The sequence below is a fragment of the Callionymus lyra genome, chromosome 18, assembly GCF_982586985.1.
Source record: "Callionymus lyra chromosome 18, fCalLyr1.hap1.1, whole genome shotgun sequence".
NCBI classification, from domain to species: domain Eukaryota; kingdom Metazoa; phylum Chordata; class Actinopteri; order Syngnathiformes; family Callionymidae; genus Callionymus; species Callionymus lyra.
This window is the reverse complement of record NC_141835.1, coordinates 1,418,448-1,437,251: the sequence shown is the minus strand read 5'-3', so window position 1 is coordinate 1,437,251 and position 18,804 is coordinate 1,418,448. Positions and strand designations below refer to the sequence as shown.

Sequence of the window (18,804 nt, the reverse complement as noted above, 5' to 3'; positions counted from 1 at the left end):
GGTTCTTGTCTGTTGTTCTAACACCTCCTGATCTCCTGCTGGTTTTTGTCTGTTGTTCTAACACCTCCTGATTTCCTGCAGGTTCTTGTCTGTTGTTCTAACACCTCCTGATCTCCTGCAGGTTCTTGTCTGTTGTCCTAACACCTCCTGATCTCCTGCAGGTTCTTGTCTGTTGTTCTAACACCTCCTGATCTCCTGCAGGTTCTTGTCTGTTGTTCTAACATCTCCTGATTTCCTGCAGGTTATTGTCTGTTGTTCTAACACCTCCTGATCTCCTGCAGGTTCTTGTCTGTTGTTCTAACACCTCCTGATCTCCTGCAGGTTCTTGTCTGTTGTTCTAACATCTCCTGATTTCCTGCAGGTTATTGTCTGTTGTTCTAACACCTCCTGCACTCCTGCAGGTTCTTGTCCGTTGTTCTAACACCTCCTGAACTCCTGCAGGTTATTGTCTGTTGTTCTAACACCTCCTGCACTCCTGCTGGTTTTTGTCTGTTGTTCTAACACCTCCTGATCTCCTGCAGGTTCTTGTCTGTTGTTTTAACACCTCCTGCACTCCTGCTGGTTTTTGTCTGTTGTTCTAACACCTCCTGAACTCCTGCAGGTTCTTGTCCGTTGTTCTAACACCTCCTCAACTCCTGATCTCCTGCAGGTTCTTGTCTGTTGTTTTAACACCTCCTGAACTCCTGCAGGTTCTTGTCTGTTGTCCTAACACCTCCTGATCTTTTGCAGGTTCTTGTCTGTTGTTCTAACACCTCCTGATCTCCTGCAGGTTCTTGTCTGTTGTCCTAACACCTCCTGATCTTCTGCAGGTTCTTGTCTGTTGTCCTAACACCTCCTGATCTTTTGCAGGTTCTTGTCTGTTGTTCTAACACCTCCTGATCTCCTGCAGGTTCTTGTCTGTTGTCCTAACACCTCCTGATCTTCTGCAGGTTCTTGTCTGTTGTTCTCACACCTCCTGATCTTCTGCAGGTTCTTGTCTGTTGTTCTAACACCTCCTGATCTTCTGCAGGTTCTTGTCTGTTGTTCTAACATCTCCTGATCTTCTGCAGGTTCTTGTCTGTTGTTCTAACACCTCCTGATCTGCAGGTTCTTGTCTGTTGTTCTAAGACCTCCTGATTTCCTGCAGGTTCTTGTCTGTTGTTCTAAGACCTCCTGATCTTCTGCAGGTTCTTGTCTGTTGTTCTAACACCTCCTGATCTCCTGCAGGTTCTTGTCTGTTGTTCTAACACCTCCTGATCTTCTGCTGGTTCTTGTCTGTTGTTCTCACACCTCCTGATCTTCTGCAGGTTCTTGTCTGTTGTTCTCACACCTCCTGATCTCCTGTAGGTTCTTGTCTGTTGTTCTAACACCTCCTGATCTTCTGCAGGTTCTTGTCTGTTGTTCTAACACCTCCTGATCTCCTTCAGGCTCCCGCGGCTCTGACCTCTCCTCACTGCCGGGATCTCATGGACACCTCCAGGGGTCCCGAGGGCATGTCTGGGGTCCCGGGCTCTTCCTCCTCGTCCTCATCTACAGCTTCATCCTCCTCTTCCTCGTACACGCCTGCAGCCGCGCGCACGGAGGAGGCTCCCAAGGACAAGCGGGGGTCTCCCGAGGCGGAGTACCTGACCTCGCGCTGCGTCCTCTTCACCTACTACCAGGGCGACATCAGCAGCGTCGTGGACGAACATTTCTCCAGAGCTCTGAGCTCCTACATGGACGGGGAGGGCAAGAGACGAGCGGCGGAGCCTCGGAGTCCAGGTGAGTTTTACCTGACCTGAGATTATCATCTGCTTCTTCTGCTGGTTTGAACCGTTTGAACAAAGTTGTTAACTTGTATTAACTTGTATTAACTTGTATTAACTTTTATTAACTTTTTATTAACTTTTATTAACTTTTATTAACTTGTGTTAACTTTTATTACGTTTTATTAACTTGTGTTAACTCGTATTAACTTGTATTAACTTTTATTAACTTGTATTAACTTGTGTTAACTTTTATTACGTTTTATTAACTTGTGTTAACTTGTATTAACTTGTATTAACTTTTATTAACTTGTATAACTTGTATTAACTTTTATTACGTTTTATTAACTTGTGTTAACTTGTATTAACTTGTATTAACTTTTATTAACTTGTATAACTTGTATTAACTTGTGTTAACTTTTATTACGTTTTATTAACTTGTGTTAACTTGTATTAACTTGTATTAACTTTTATTAACTTGTATAACTTGTATTAACTTGTATTAACTTGTGTTAACTTTTATTACGTTGTATTAACTTGTGTTAACTTGTATTAACTTGTATTAACTTTTATTAACTTGTATAACTTGTATTAACTTGTGTTAACTTGTGTTAGCTTGTGTTAACTTGTGTTAGCTTGTGTTAACTTGTATTAACTTTTATTAACTTGTATTAACTTGTGTTAGCTTGTGTTAACTTGTATTAACTTTTATTAACTTGTATTAACGTGTATTAACTTTTATTAACTTGTATTAACGTGTATTAACTTGTATTAACTTTTATTAACTTGTATTAACGTGTATTAACTTGTATTAACGTGTATTAACTTGTATTAACGTGTATTAACTAAGATAAGATGCAGATATTACTGTCTAGGCTCAGATGATTCATGGTCATTCATATTCAATCTTGATAAATATATACGTGTTGTTTATATTCATACTTGATAAAAATATACGTGTCATTCATATTCGTACTTGATAGATATATATGTTCATATTACGTAGCGTTTATATTCATACTTGATAAATATATATATGTCTTGTTTATATTCTTAATTGATAAATATATATACGTGTCATTTATATTTGTACTTGATAAATATATACGTGTCGTTCATATTCATACTTGATAAATATCACGTATCGTTTATATTTATACTACATAAATATATACGAGCGTTCATATTCATACTTGATAGATATATACGTGTCGTTCATATTCATACTTGATAAATATATACAAGCGTTCATATTCATACTTGATAGATATATACGTGTCGTTCATATTCATACTTGATAGATATATACGTGTCGTTCATATTCATACTTGATAAATATATACAAGCGTTCATATTCATACTTGATATATATATACGTGTCGTTCATATTCATACTTGATAGATATATACGTGTCGTTCATATTCATACTTGATAAATATATACGCGTCGTTTATATTCATACTTGATAGATATATACGTGTCGTTCATATTTGTACTTGATAAATATATACGCGTCGTTTATATTCATACTTGATAGATATATACGTGTCGTTCATATTTGTACTTGATAAATATATACGTGTCGTTCATATTCATACTTGATAAATATATACGTGTCGTTCATATTCATACTTGATAAATATATACGCGTCGTTTATATTCATACTTGATAGATATATACGTGTCGTTCATATTTGTACTTGATAAATATATACGTGTCGTTCATTTTCATACTTGATAAATATATACATATCCATATTCATACTTGATAAATATATAGGTGTCGTTTATATTCGTACTTGATAAATATATACGTGTCGTTCATATTCATGCTTGATAAATAGATACTTGTCGTTTATATTCGTACTTGATAAATATATACGCGTCGTTTATATTCATACTTGATAGATATATACGTGTCGTTTATATTCATACTTGATAGATATATACGTGTCGTTCATATTCATACTTGATAAATAGATACTTGTCGTTTATATTCATACTTGATAGATATATACGTGTCGTTCATATTCATACTTGATAAATAGATACTTGTCGTTTATATTCATACTTGATAGATATATACGTGTCGTTTATATTCATACTTGATAGATATATACGTGTCGTTTATATTCATACTTGATAGATATATACGTGTCGTTTATATTCATACTTGATAGATATATACGTGTCGTTTATATTCATACTTGATAGATATATACGTGTCGTTCATATGAATATTTAAAAAATATATACGTTCATATTAATACTTGATAAATATATACGTGTCGTTCATATTTATACTTGATAAATAGATACTTGTCGTTTGTATTCGTACTTGATAGATATATACTTGTCGTTTATATTTATACTTGATAGATATATACTTGTCGTTTATATTCATACTTAATAGATATATACTTGTCGTTCATATTCTTACTTCATAAATATATACGTGTTGTTCATATTCATTCTTGATAAATATATATGTGTCGTTCATATTCATACTTGATAGATATATACTTGTCGTTTATATTCATACTTGATAGATATATACTTGTCGTTTATATTCATACTTGATAAATATATACGTGTCGTTCATATTCATACTTGATAAATATATATGTGTCGTTCATATTCATACTTGATAGATATATACTTGTCGTTTATATTCATACTTGATAGATATATACTTGTCGTTTATATTCATACTTGATAAATATATACGTGTCGTTCATATTCATACTTGATAGATATATACTTGTCGTTTATATTCATACTTGATAGATATATACTTGTCGTTCATATTCATGCTTGATAGATATATACGTGTCGTTCATATTAATACTTCATAGATATATAAGTTCATAGTCATTCTTGATATATATATAGGTGCCGTTCATATTAATACTTGATAAATATATACGTGTTGTTCATTTTAATACTTGATAAATATATAAGATAATTTTCATACTTGATAAATATATACGTGTCGTTCATATTAATACTTGATAAATATATACGTGTCGTTCATATTAATACTTGATAAATATATACGTGTCGTTCATATTAATACTTGATAAATATATACGTGTTGTTCATATTAATGCTTGATAAATATATACGTGTCGTTCATATTAATACTTCAACTGTGTAGTTACATCTTTAAATACTGACACAAACCTCCATAAGTGAAGGAAGATCACATGTTTTGTCAAGAGTTGCTCAGCGACACCTGACACAGGTGATCTGATGCGAGGCAGAGCTTGAAGAAACTGTTATGGAGAGGCCGGGGTGAGGAGGTCAAAGGTCACAAGGTTCAGGAGCTGTTGGCAACTTGAGAAAATGACGAGAGTTGCTGCTGATTTAAGACTCGTCTGAGAAGAATATTTAACGTCATTGATTCATGTATAATTCAAGCTCAAATACTTCATTTAACGTTTACAAGTTTTATTTTCATCCTCTCGTGATGTGTTCACTGACTCATGTTTACGTCTGTAAAAAAAGATTCAAATACGAGTGTGAAATGAAGTTCAATACTTATTATTTATAATTGTTTTTATTAGTATGTTATTATCTTTTAATGTTTCTACTGTAACTACTGTAAAAACCTTAAACTCAAACAAATAAAGGAATATATTATCTTAACTAGTGGTTTAAAACGAATTCTTACCATTTTCAAACTTTTAAACCAAACAGTTTGTTGTTACTTTGCTAAAGTCTGGATCAAACATAAAATACCTGAAACCTTTTTGCTTCGACTTCTTTTCATATAAAAGACAAGAAGACATTTTGTTGTCGGAGGTGAAGGACGACCGTCTTGAATTCACGTCTTTCGTGGTCCAGTGGTTGGTCTTCCTTCCTGGTCCTGCCCCACAACAGATGCTAAGTTTAAAAGCAGCGTAAGCCCTCAGCCTCGTATCCCCTTCAGACTCTCTCGCCCCACAATGGTCGCCGGTCTGTGGCTGCAGACCCGGGTCTGTGTGCTGGGGGGGGGGGGGGGTCTCCTGGTGTCGTTTTTCAGAGAATATCTAAATATAAAGGTCTCGCTGAAAACATATAACGGCGCCCCGACATTCCCTCAAGGGCGTGAAGAAGAGGGGGGGCTGAGAAAACAACAGGTGAGGGGGGGCAGGGTCAGGGTTGTGGGGCGACCATGTTGTAAGACGTTCAGGAGAGAGTGAGACGTGTCACCACAGGAGTGATTTAACGGCGAGGTCAGGCCGGCGTCCTTATATAGAGCCTGATGCAGGGAAGTCTCTCTTTCATCCCTCATGTCCATGTGCTCAGGTTTATTTCCGTGGTTGTTGTGTGACAGCATGATGCAACCAGACAGACATCCAGGGAAGTCATGTGAGCGACATCTACCAACACCTAACATCTACTCTTTAACACCTACTCTCTACTCTCTACCATCTAACATCTACTCTACCATCTACTCTCTACCATCTAACATCTACTCTCTACCATCTACTCTCTACCATCTACTCTCTACCATCTAACATCTACTCTCTACCATCTACTCTCTACCATCTACTCTCTACCATCTACCATCTACTTTCTAACACCTACCATCTACTTTCTAACACCTACCATCTACTTTCTAACACCTACCATCTACTTTCTAACACCTACCATCTACTCTCTAACACCTACCATCTACTCTCTACCATCTACTCTCTAACACCTACCATCTACTCTCTAACACCTACCATCTACTCTCTAACACCTACCATCTACTCTCTAACACCTACCATCTACTCTCTACCATCTACTCTCTACCATCTAACATCTACTCTCTACCATCTAACATCTACTCTCTACCATCTACTCTCAACCATCTACTTTCTAACACCTACCATCTACTCTCTAACACCTACCATCTACTCTCTAACACCTACCATCTACTCTCTAACACCTACCATCTACTCTCTACCATCTACTCTCTACCATCTAACATCTACTCTCTAACACCTACCATCTACTCTCTACCATCTACTCTCTACCATCTAACATCTACTCTCTACCATCTACCATCTACTCTCAACCATCTACTCTCTAACACCTACCATCTACTCTCTAACACCTACCATCTACTCTCTAACACCTACCATCTACTCTCTAACACCTACCATCTACTCTCTACCATCTACTCTCTACCATCTAACATCTACTCTCTACCATCTAACATCTACTCTCTACCATCTACTCTCAACCATCTACTTTCTAACACCTACCATCTACTCTCTAACACCTACCATCTACTCTCTAACACCTACCATCTACTCTCTACCATCTACTCTCTACCATCTAACATCTACTCTCTACCATCTAACATCTACTCTCTACCATCTACTCTCAACCATCTACTTTCTAACACCTACCATCTACTCTCTAACACCTACCATCTACTCTCTACCATCTACTCTCTACCATCTACTCTCTACCATCTACTCTCTACCATCTACTCTCTAACATCTACTCTCTACCATCTACTCTCTACCATCTACTCTCTAACATCTACTCTCTACCATCTACTTTCTACCATCTAACATCTATGTTACATGTTACACCTGAAGCTCAACTCTGAGTTGTCTCAGATCATAGAGTTATGGGTTCAAATCCCAAAGTCACAGACTCTGAGGCAGAAAAGAAAACCAAAGCTTGTCAAAAATATTGAATTTGATTTAATAAATCATTTCATTGCGACGTAATACCTTATGGGGGTCACGGAGCTGGTCCCAGTTTATTCAGGTCAGAGGTGAGGGACACCCTGGACAGGAGGCCAGTCTGTCGCGTGCACAAATAATTCATTTATAAGTTTAATTGTATAGTTATTTATATCACTTTATAAATGTTAAAGTTTAATACAAGTGTACATTTAAAGTTATGAACAATTTTGGTTTGTAAACACTTACAAAGAACTTGAATCTAACAAGATATTTTAGAGATTTAAACTATCAGAAAGAAATATAAATATTTGACTCTACACAGTAGTACTTTACCAACACTCTACACAGTAGTACTTTACCAACACTCTACACAGTAGTACTTTACCAACACTCTACACAGTAGTACTTTACCAACACTCTACACAGTAGTACTTTACCAACACTCTACACAGTAGTACTTTACCAACACTCTACACAGTAGTACTTTACCAACACTCTACACAGTAGTACTTTACCAACACTCTACACAGTAGTACTTTACCAAGACTTGATCATGTGATGTTTCTGTGTCGTCAACACAATGTTAAACATTGTGTTTTAATGAAGATTCAAGTCTTGAACTTTCAGTCTGTGCGACACGCAAGGCTCAGGGTCAAAGGTCAAACATATTTGAAGGATCTCTGTTGATTGACACTAATGCTAATGCTAATGCTAGCACGGGACTGACAGGCCCCGCCTCTTCCTCCCGCAGACACGCCCTCCCCCGGCAGCCGGCGAAGCTTCCCCCCGTCCTTCTGGGACAGCAGCTACTCCTCGCCCCAGAGCCGGTCCCACGGTGAGACCCCTTCCTTCATGGACCCGTACGCCTCAGGACTGCACCCGGGTCTGGCTCACCCGCACCCGCACCACCACCATCACCCTCACGCGCCCGACAGCTGGGGGTACCCTCAGGCCCAGCCTTACGGGCCCCCGAGGCCCCTCCACGAACTGTACTCTCCCTCCGCCCTGGAGCCCCACTACGGACCCTTGCTGGTGTCCTCGGTGCGACCCGCTCACCTGCCCGCCCTGCAGAGCCACTACGAGGTCAGCAAGCTGGAGCCCGGCGCCGCCTGGCCCGGTCTGCTTCCTGCGGGCGAGGTGGCCCTGAACATGGACGCAGGTGAGCAGGACCTCCCTCGGGTCTGAGGCGTCGTCTCCGTGACATGAGCTCCCATCATGCTTTGCCGCCCAGCAACCAATCACAGCTGCGGACGACTTTTTGACCACGTAGACGTAGAAACACAGTTTTGTTTCGACCAATCAGACGTCAGTGTGTAGATCGGTGAGGCATCATGGGAGTTCAGTGTTGTGTTGCACCATAAGTGAGGTGTGTGTTGTTGTGTGTTGTTGTGTGTTCTGTGTCGGAACCGTGATAAGTCGAGGAACCACGGGTTCAGTATTAGTAGCGAATCATCCTTCAGAATGTTTGTGGAGCCAGATGGCGACACAATCGTTTCCTTGACTTTAAATAAGAGTTAAATAAGATTAATCTGCAGCAGAATAAAGACAAACCTCTTCAGAAGGTGGAGAGAGAAGGAAGAGCTTCAATGATGTCGTCATGAAGCTCCGGCTCACAGCGAACAAACATGTTTCTCGGAGATAAAGAGGATGTTTGGCAGAAGAGACTCCATGACAACCTGTGTTGGAGTCTGATTGTTCTTCTCTCTCTCAGGCCTGCAGCACAAGAAAGGGAAGGAGCTCTACTGGTTCTGAACAGCCCTTCAGTCGCTCTGACCAGCCATTAGCAGATCCAATTAGTCCGGACCCCCGTGGAAGCGTGTCCCCTCACCGCCCCCCCGCCCTCCTCCGGCCCCGCTCCAGGTGGACCAGTGTGCACCGTGGAGATAAGGATGTGAGCCACTAATCTCTGGAGGCTTCCATGGACTCTCCTGCTGCCGCTCGGAACCTGGCGTGAGCGGCGCTGACCCGTTTGGACCGACGGGCTCACAATAGACGGATCGGGGGAACAGGGGGATAGCGGAGGGACGGAGGGATGGAAGCAGGATTCTCTCCAGATGTTTGTTGATCCACGTTTCCTCTCGGAGACGAGACAATCTATTTATTGGTGTTTCTTTGTGGAAATGTTTTGAAACAGGATGTGACATCACGGAGCATCATCGTTGTTGTTGTTGTTTTTATTTATTCTTGGGAGTTTTTAATCATGAACGAGCAGATTATTGTATGGAAGCTTCATGAAGCCTCATCTACACTGTGAGGTCAGCAGGTGGCGCTGTGATCTTCAGAAGCTGCGACACACTTTGTTCAGAAACCACTAGATGGCGCTCGAGGAAGATGACGCTTCATGAAGCTTCATGAACTGATGTAAACTCTATCAAATCATGGCTTCAGAACCAGCAAAGAAAACTTTTTTCTCAGAAACGTGTCGGTGAAGCTTCATGAAACAGCGTCATACGTTGAGAGGTCAGTAGGTGGCGCTCTCTGTTTTCACAAGAGTTTGTGTTAATATAATAGATTCTGGATCAGAGAGTGACGTGTATGTAAACAAAGACACTGTTTCATGAAGCTTCACCGACACATGTCAGAACAAACAGTGTTTGAGAATAAAATAAAATATATTTTTAACGACTATTATTGACGAACGTTCATCATCGAAGCTTCAGTTTAAAACTAGAAACATTTATCCTCAGAAATCATGTCAAAATAATCTTTAATGATTCAAAATAACGTTGAATGTTGTCGACGATAAAGTGTCGACGATGATTGTGTCGATAAAAAAGTTCTTCGCTTTGTGTTGAACTGGTTGAAGATTTTGTTTTGTTTTGAAATTTTGATCGAAAGTTTTCTTGTCAAAGCTGACCTTTGACCTCAGCAAACGACTCAAGAATAAATACGTAATAAATCAAATGAAATAAAAGTCATGATTTTCTTCAACATGTCAGTCGTGGAGTTTATGTTCGTTCTGGAGATGATGTTTGTGATTGTGTGTGTGTTTGTGTGTGTGTTTGTGTGTGTGTTTGTGTGTTTGTGTGTGTGTTTGTGTGTTTGTGTGTGTGTTTGTGTGTGAGTTTGTGCGTTTGTCTTCGAGAGTCTTCTTCTCTTTAGAACATTAAACATGTCGGGAATATAATTGATGAATTTATATTTTGTCTTATTCAAGGAATAACGTTAAAGTTGACATTATTATTATTATTATTAAATACTAATGAAGCTGAAAGAATCTCTGCAGGAGCCACACAGTGAGGTCAGGGGTCGTCCAGGTGGAAGAAACATATATACAGTATATAGATATATAGATAGTATTTAATGCAAAATATTAAGAGTAATTGTCTTGAAACAATATAAAATAACATAGAACATGTAAAAATATTGTTTTCTTCAAATAACACAGAAAGTATTGATATATTTCACTGGTTATTTTGAACTAAAATCAAGCTAATAGTGCAGCTAATAAAGCTAAAAGAGCAGCTAATGAAGCTAATAGTGCAGCTAATAAAGCTAATAGTGCAGCTAATAAAGCTAAAAGAGCAGCTGATAAAGCTAAAAGAGCAGCTAATGAAGCTAATAGTGCAGCTAATAAAGCTAATAGCGCAGCTAATAAAGCTAATAGTGCAGCTTATAAAGCTAATAGTGCAGCTTATAAAGCTAATAGGGCAGCTAATAAAGCTAATAGCGCAACTAATAAAGCTAATAGTGCAGCTTATAAAGCTAATAGTGCAGCTTATAAAGCTAATAAAGCTAATAGTGCAGCTTATAAAGCTAATAGGGAAGCTAATAAAGCTAATAGTGCAGCTTATACAGCTAATAGTGCAGCCTTTAAAGCTAATAGTGCAGCTAATAAAGCTAAAAGAGCAGCTAATGAAGCTAATAGTGCAGCTAATAAAGCTAATAGTGCAGCTAATAAAGCTAAAAGAGTAGCTAATAAAGCTAAAAGAGCAGCTAATGAAGCTAATAGTGCAGCTTATAAAGCTAATAGTGCAGCTTATAAAGCTAATAGTGCAGCTAATAAAGCTAATAGTGCAGCTTATAAAGCTAATAGTGCAGCTAATAAAGCTAATAGTGCAGCTTATAAAGCTAATAGTGCAGCCAATAAAGCTAATAGTGCAGCTAATAAAGCTAAAAGAGCAGCTAATAAAGCTAAAAGAGCAGCTAATGAAGCTAATAGTGCAGCTAATAAAGCTAATAGCGCAGCTAATAAAGCTAATAGTGCAGCTTATAAAGCTAATAGTTCAGCTAATAAAGCTAATAGTGCAGCTAATAAAGCTAATAGTGCAGTTTATAAAGCTAATAGTGCAGTTTATAAAGCTAATAGTGCAGCTAATAAAGCTAATAGTGCAGTTTATAAAGCTAATAGTGCAGTTTATAAAGCTAATAGTGCAGCTAATAAAGCTAATAGTGCAGTTTATAAAGCTAATAGTGCAGCTAATAAAACTAATATCTGGTTGAATGGATGTAATGGAGTAAAGAGTTGAGACCAAATCAAAGATAATAAAGATAATAATTTTAGGAGAAAGAAGTAAAAACGTTTGTTGTTGTTGTTGTTGTTGATTTTGTTTTTGTTGTTGTTGTTTTTGTTATTATTCTTGTGTTTGGAATGTTTTGTTCGCTGACGATCGAGGGTCACATGTTCATCAACACTCGTCACTCACGGATCCGTCAGAATTCACACTTTGTCGCCTATAAAGTGAACGAGTGATGAATAATAATAATAATAATAATAATAATCTCTATTTATATAGCGCCTTTCTAGACTGTCAGTCATGTGTCACCAGACGCCGGTCGTCGTTATTGATCATCAGATGATACCTGCAGCCCTGACCCCTGACCCCGACGAGATACTGTGTCTGACGTCGTGTCTCAGCTGGCGATGGTGTCAGGGGTCAGTAGGTGGCGCCGTCACAAGAAGGTTTGAAGCATCTGTGACACCAGAGAAGATAGTGTTTCATGAAGCTTCATCTGAAGCATCAGAGCTTTGATCCACAGAAACACATGTTTTTACATAACATTCAAAATACTGACAGTTAAAAGGTTGAGTTTTCGATTTATTGGAATCAAAACATCAAACTCTGTTGAAATAATGATGAATTAATTTTGAAAATATTAAATTTAAATAATTAAATAATAATTAAATAATAATTAATAAATTAAATTATTATTAAAGAAAAAATTATAAAATGATTAAAAAACGAAAATTCCTCCTTTAAATATCGAAAGTATTAAATTAAATGATTTCCTAAAACGAAGTTCAAAATTTGGAATTCGATTTTTCAAAATAGATACATTTTTTTGATAAATACAATGAAAGATTGTGACGTCACTGAAGTACAACGTTCTTCACACACATAGATATTTATATTTATATTTAAGAAGCAACACATGAGAACAAACGAACAATAAAACACACAACATTGAATCTGTTGACTGAAGTCAAAGAACGGCTGCAATATAATCATAAATCAAAGTATTTACGACAGTTCAAGTATTTATCGTCAGTATCTTTCATTTCCTGTTAATGTTTCATTAAAAACTAAAAACAGTTCTCCTGTGATAGTGCTGCCCCCTCGTGGAGGGAGCAGTAACTGCAGCGTTTATGGAATTATTGTAAGTAAGTACTTTTTATTTGTATTGTCTCTGCATTTATTGATTTTAAAGTTTTAAGTGAGAAAGTTTTCGAAAAGAAAGACTTTTATATAAAGCATTTCTGTAAATAATTGTCATGTATCAGGATCATCATTTGTTTAGTTTCCAAATACTATTAAAAATATATTTTATGAATTTTAAAAGAAAATCAGACGCAGAAATATTATGTTACCTAAAAACATGCGAATAAATCCTTTCATTTTCTTGCTGCTTCACAACTTGTACTTTTAACTGAGCAAACAATAAAAGCATTTATTGCCACAATCTCTCTCGTAAACTCACTTCTAGCACAGCAGCAGTTGACCTTTGACCTCGTGCAGTTTACTGCGTTTTACTGCATCCGATCTTTAGTGAGTCACGAGGAGAAAGTTACGTAAATATATATATAAGAGTTACGATCAAAACTCATTCTTTAGATACGTTAACGTTAGAGACACGAACATAGCGCCCCCTGCCGTCTGAAGAATCACATCTCGTTCGTGTTCTTTGTGCAGAAGTTCAGACAGGAAGTGAAAATACACTCTTAGTTTTCAACAAACTTTTCTTCCCGTCAAGAAGAAAACGCTGATCTCAGACGCTCGTCTCGTGACCCGACAAAAAACTGTGTCATGATGACTGAGTGAGAGGATGACCTTTGAACCTGAAGGTCGTAAAACAAATCAAATGATTTCTGTTGATGTTTGACTCTTGACTTGTTGTTTTTGCTTCTTTTCTTTCGAGTTTTCATGATTTATTTTTGCATTAAACTCAAACTGGTTCAGTTAAAGAAACATTTCTCAGTTTGGTGACTAGAAATGTTGAGAACATTGTGACCTTCAAGTGAAGAAAGTGTGAATAAAGTGTTAATAACTTAAACAATAAAACTTCTTCATGAAAACCTGAAGAACATCACGGGCTCTGGGGTCGCAGGGGCAGCAGCGTCAAGTCCCTCATGTTCCCAGACGTCCAGGACTCACGGTTCTTCTCCTTCTTCAGAAACTCCCCAGATTTCTCAACACTCTCGGTTTCATGAGAAGAAGATGATTCTGGGAAGTTTACGGTCGTTGATGCAACAGCAGCAGCAGCAGCAGCAGCAGCAGCAGCAGCAGCAGCAGCAGCAGCAGCAGCTGACCGTCATCTGACCGACGCGCCTGCGCTCGTAAAGGTGAGCTTTATAAGGACCGCAGGACGCTTGACGGACTATCACCTGCTGAGACGAGGAGACAGGTGAGCTCACACACACTCGCACACACACACACACACACTCTCTCACACACTCTCGCTTCCCTCTCAGGATGAAGCTTCTTCTGGCTCTCGCTGCCCTGCTGGCTCTGAGCGACTCGCTCTCCCTGGAGGACCTGGAGTTCCACGCCTGGAAGCTCAAGTTCGGTGAGAAGACGTTCAAGGGTTGAAGGTCGTCTGTGACCTCGTGTCCGTGTGTGTTGTGCAGACGAGGTGTGTGTCGGATCTGAAGTGTGAGACACACTTACAAAAAGATCAATGATTTAATAACGTTATTGATTCTGCAATCATGAACCAACAGGGAAGAAAATCAAAAAGATGGTAAATGTATGTTTTTTAAAGCCTTGAAGTTGAATCTCAAGACGACGTAGATTCAAGTTAATCTCTGATCAGATTATTTTCACTGCAAACGCTTCAGTTTTGCTCTGAATTTAAGGATGTTTTTGTTTCCAACCCTTGAAGAAAATCCTCGCGTCGTGATATTAAATGGATTATAAATCCATGATGTTTGTCCTTCAACGTCTTCATCATTGGTTCTGATTGTTGGTCTTCGTTCTAATCGTTGACCTCAGTTCTTGAGGAGCATCTTCAGATTAGGTAGAACTTTATTCTTTACAACAAGAGGCGGCGTCTGGATCGGGTCAGATGTGTTTCTGTCTGAGAACCTGGTTGTTCTGCGGCAGGAAAGTCCTACAACTCTCCGTCCGAGGAGGTTCAGCGCATGAAGGTCTGGCTCGACAACCGCAAGTTTGTTCTGATCCACAACGTCCTGGCCGACCAGGGCCTGAAGTCCTACCGCCTCGGCATGACCCACTTCGCCGACCTGGTACGAAGAAGCCGCCGTCGCCGTCGAGACGACGTGATGGAAACCTTTCTTCTGACAGGAAAACGAGGAGTACAGGCGGCTGGTGACGGTGGGATGTCTGCGTAAGTTCAACGCCTCGGCGCCTCGAGACGGGTCCAGCTTCCTGCGCTCGCCACGAGTGGCCGGACTCCCCGACACCGTGGACTGGAGGGACAAGGGCTACGTGACCGACGTCAAGGACCAGGGGCAGTGCGGCTCCTGCTGGGCCTTCAGCACCGTGAGTCCCACGCTCTGGTCCAGGGTTGAGAAGGTTCCTGACTCTGGTGTTGCAGACCGGCTCTCTGGAGGGTCAGCACTTCAGGAAGACCGGGAAGCTGGTGTCCCTGAGCGAGCAGCAGCTCGTCGACTGCTCCGGAGACTTCGGGAACGAAGGCTGCAACGGAGGTTTGATGGACAACGCCTTCAAGTACATCAAGAGCAACGGAGGCATCGACACGGAGGAGTCCTACCCTTATGAGGCCGAGGTAAGACCTGAGACGTTTAACTCCTGATGGACTCGTTCATCCCAGACCAGGAACAAAGACGTCTGGATCTCGTAGAGTCTTTTATTTCAGACGTTCTTCTGTTTGTCTGCTTCGTCTACCGTGTTTTGAGTCTCAGAGTCTTCAGTCACATGTTCAGTACCGGCTCGGTTCACTTGGAACCAGAGCCGGTACTGAAGACAGTACTTGGAGGTAGCTTAGGACTGGGACCTTCCATGAAGGTTGTCCGGACCCTCCGATCTGGTGAAAGTGTTTTAGCTAATCTGGTGGAGTCTTGAATGAATGTTCAACTGGGAGGCACCCGGGACGAACCCAGGAGATCCTGGAGATCTCTTGACTGTGAAGGGTCCACTTGACGTGTCCTCGCCCTCAGGACGGAGACTGCAGGTTCAAACCCGACACCATCGGAGCCAAGTGCACCGGCTACGTGGACGTGAAGCAGGGCGACGAGGACGCCCTGAAGGAGGCCGTGGCCACCGTGGGACCCGTGTCCGTCGGCATCGACGCCTCCCACATCTCCTTCCAGCTGTACCACTCCGGTGAGCCCCCCAGAGACCCTCGACCCATGACTCCGTCCTGACACACTCGTCTGCAGGCGTCTACAACGAGCCTCAGTGCAGCAGCACCGAACTGGACCACGGAGTTCTGGCCGTCGGCTACGGCACGCAGGCCGGGAAGGACTACTGGCTGGTGAAGAACAGGTGAGGACCAGGATGTTAGATGTTTGTTCGTGGAGAGTCAAGACTTTCAGAAGAAGATTCAAAACTGTAGCTGCATTATTATCACCTTTAACCAGATGTTCTCTCTCATATTTCTGATCGTAAATCTTCAACTCTTCGTATCATTCCACCGCGTCTGCACTCTCGTCTTTTCCTCCTCGCCGTCCATGACTCACAGAAGTGTTCGTGGACTTTTGGCTTCGTTGACTTGAGTTGATCGTAGCGACTTCCTGACGGTGAAGATTCTATTTGGATTCGTTTCTGAAGAAACTTTCCAAAGAAAGATTCAAAGATACAACGACAGGTTAGGTTAGGTAGTGTGTGTTCCTCAGTTAAAGTGTGTGTTCCTCAGTTAAAGTGTGTGTTCCTCAGTTAAAGTGTGTGTTCCTCAGTTAAAGTGTGTGTTCCTCAGTTAAAGTGTGTGTTCCTCAGCTGAAGTGTGTGTTCCTCAGTTAAAGTGTGTGTTCCTCAGCTGAAGTGTGTGTTCCTCAGTTAAAGTGTGTGTTCCTCAGTTAAAGTGTGTGTTCCTCAGTTAAAGTGTGTGTTCCTCAGTTAAAGTGTGTGTTCCTCAGTTAAAGTGTGTGTTCCTCAGCTGAAGTGTGTGTTCCTCAGTTAAAGTGTGTGTTCCTCAGCTGAAGTGTGTGTTCCTCAGTTAAAGTGTGTGTTCCTCAGCTGAAGTGTGTGTTCCTCAGTTAAAGTGTGTATTCCTCAGTTAAAGTGTGTGTTCCTCAGTTAAAGTGTGTGTTCCTCAGTTAAAGTGTGTGTTCCTCAGTTAAAGTGTGTGTTCCTCAGTTAAAGTGTGTGTTCCTCAGTTAAAGTGTGTTTTCCTCAGTTAAAGTGTGTGTTCCTCAGTTAAAGTGTGTGTTCCTCAGTTAAAGTGTGTGTTCCTCAGTTAAAGTGTGTGTTCCTCAGTTAAAGTGTGTGTTCCTCAGTTAAAGTGTGTGTTCCTCAGTTAAAGTGTGTGTTCCTCAGCTGAAGTGTGTGTTCCTCAGTTAAAGTGTGCGTTCCTCAGTTAAAGTGTGTGTTCCTCAGTTAAAGTGTGTGTTCCTCAGTTAAAGTGTGTGTTCCTCAGTTAAAGTGTGTGTTCCTCAGTTAAAGTGTGTGTTCCTCAGTTAAAGTGTGTGTTCCTCAGTTAAAGTGTGTGTTCCTCAGCTGAAGTGTGTGTTCCTCAGTTAAAGTGTGCGTTCCTCAGTTAAAGTGTGTGTTCCTCAGCTGAAGTGTGTGTTCCTCAGTTAAAGTGTGTGTTCCTCAGTTAAAGTGTGTGTTCCTCAGTTAAAGTGTGTGTTCCTCAGTTAAAGTGTGTGTTCCTCAGTTAAAGTGTGTGTTCCTCAGCTGAAGTGTGTGTTCCTCAGTTAAAGTGTGTGTTCCTCAGTTAAAGTGTGTGTTCCTCAGTTAAAGTGTGTGTTCCTCAGTTAAAGTGTGTGTTCCTCAGTTAAAGTGTGTGTTCCTCAGTTAAAGTGTGTGTTCCTCAGCTGAAGTGTGTGTTCCTCAGTTAAAGTGTGTGTTCCTCAGCTGAAGTGTGTGTTCCTCAGTTAAAGTGTGTGTTCCTCAGCTGAAGTGTGTGTTCCTCAGTTAAAGTGTGTATTCCTCAGTTAAAGTGTGTGTTCCTCAGTTAAAGTGTGTGTTCCTCAGCTGAAGTGTGTGTTCCTCAGTTAAAGTGTGTGTTCCTCAGTTAAAGTGTGTGTTCCTCAGTTAAAGTGTGTGATCCTCAGTTAAAGTGTGTGTTCCTCAGTTAAAGTGTGTGTTCCTCAGTTAAAGTGTGTGTTCCTCAGTTAAAATGTGTGTTCCTCAGCTGAAGTGTGTGTTCCTCAGTTAAAGTGTGTGTTCCTCAGCTGAAGTGTGTGTTCCTCAGTTAAAGTGTGTGTTCCTCAGTTAAAGTGTGTGTTCCTCAGTTAAAGTGTGTGTTCCTCAGTTAAAGTGTGTGTTCCTCAGTTAAAGTGTGTGTTCCTCAGCTGGGGTCTGGACTGGGGCACCAAGGGCTACATCATGATGAGCAGGAACCAGAACAACCAGTGTGGCATCGTGACGGCGGCGAGTTACCCTCTGGTCTGAGAAGGTAAAACACTCGTCGACGACGCTTTGGAAAAACCTTTCAGCTAATTTTCTGCTTCTTTTATTTGCAGAACAAACGGGAATCGGACGCAGAGACGCTTCCTGCACAGATTCTGTTTGTTGTGTGTGGAATAGAATAAAACTGTTCACACACTCTTGTGTTTTTTGTTTGTTCTTTATTGTTTGTTTTTAATTAAAGCACTTAGTTTCCAAGAACGTTACAAATTACGTCATTGGTGCTCCGCCCTCTAACGGCTTCGCTATTGGTTTACCCCGAGGCACCGCCTCGTCTCTGAGAAAGCTTAATGAACTCGCCACCCAGCAGGGGGCAGTCCACTTCCTATAAAGGCGGGAAGCACCCGCCGCACTTCCTCCTTTTTCAACTCAGCGAGAAAGCTCCTGACAGTGGAATGTAATGATGGCGAATGAAT

General features: G+C 40.5%; 2 protein-coding genes across 3 annotated transcripts in view; both read left to right on the top strand.

The window, feature by feature from the left end:
* Positions 1-10,255, top strand: part of vgll2b (vestigial-like family member 2b) — an 11,513-nt gene extending 1,258 nt beyond the window's left edge. The window contains exons 2-4 of the mRNA XM_087779918.1: positions 1,407-1,740; positions 8,149-8,556; positions 9,109-10,255. Coding sequence (XP_087636044.1) covers positions 1,407-1,740; positions 8,149-8,556; positions 9,109-9,149 — 783 coding nt within the window. The 3' untranslated portion in view covers positions 9,150-10,255. The remainder of the gene's footprint in view (positions 1-1,406; positions 1,741-8,148; positions 8,557-9,108) is intronic.
* Positions 10,256-14,075: 3,820 nt separating this feature from the next.
* Positions 14,076-18,527, top strand: ctsl.1 (cathepsin L.1). Of its 2 annotated transcripts, XM_087780614.1 has the most exons (9): positions 14,076-14,240; positions 14,308-14,402; positions 14,939-15,081; positions 15,140-15,337; positions 15,393-15,584; positions 15,976-16,141; positions 16,198-16,303; positions 18,274-18,377; positions 18,445-18,527. In XM_087780614.1, exons 2-8 carry the CDS (start codon positions 14,309-14,311, stop codon positions 18,371-18,373), a joined length of 999 nt encoding a protein of 332 aa, XP_087636740.1. In that variant the 5' UTR covers positions 14,076-14,240; position 14,308; the 3' UTR covers positions 18,374-18,377; positions 18,445-18,527. The 2 variants fall into 2 exon arrangements, with proteins under 2 accessions (XP_087636740.1, XP_087636739.1); XM_087780613.1 differs by having other exon boundaries at positions 18,274-18,527.
* Positions 18,528-18,804: the final 277 nt, after the last annotated feature.

What these genes read in the sequence shown, in the direction of transcription:
- ctsl.1 (XM_087780614.1), top strand. Translation starts at nt 14,309, where the DNA reads ATGAAGCTTCTTCTGGCTCTCGCTGCCCTGCTGGCTCTGAGCGACTCG. An exon ending in CCTGCTGGGCCTTCAGCACC is followed by an intron (nt 15,338 to 15,392) that starts GTGAGTCCCACG and finishes CTGGTGTTGCAG; the next exon opens with ACCGGCTCTCTGGAGGGTCA. An exon ending in CCTACCCTTATGAGGCCGAG is followed by an intron (nt 15,585 to 15,975) that starts GTAAGACCTGAG and finishes CCTCGCCCTCAG; the next exon opens with GACGGAGACTGCAGGTTCAA.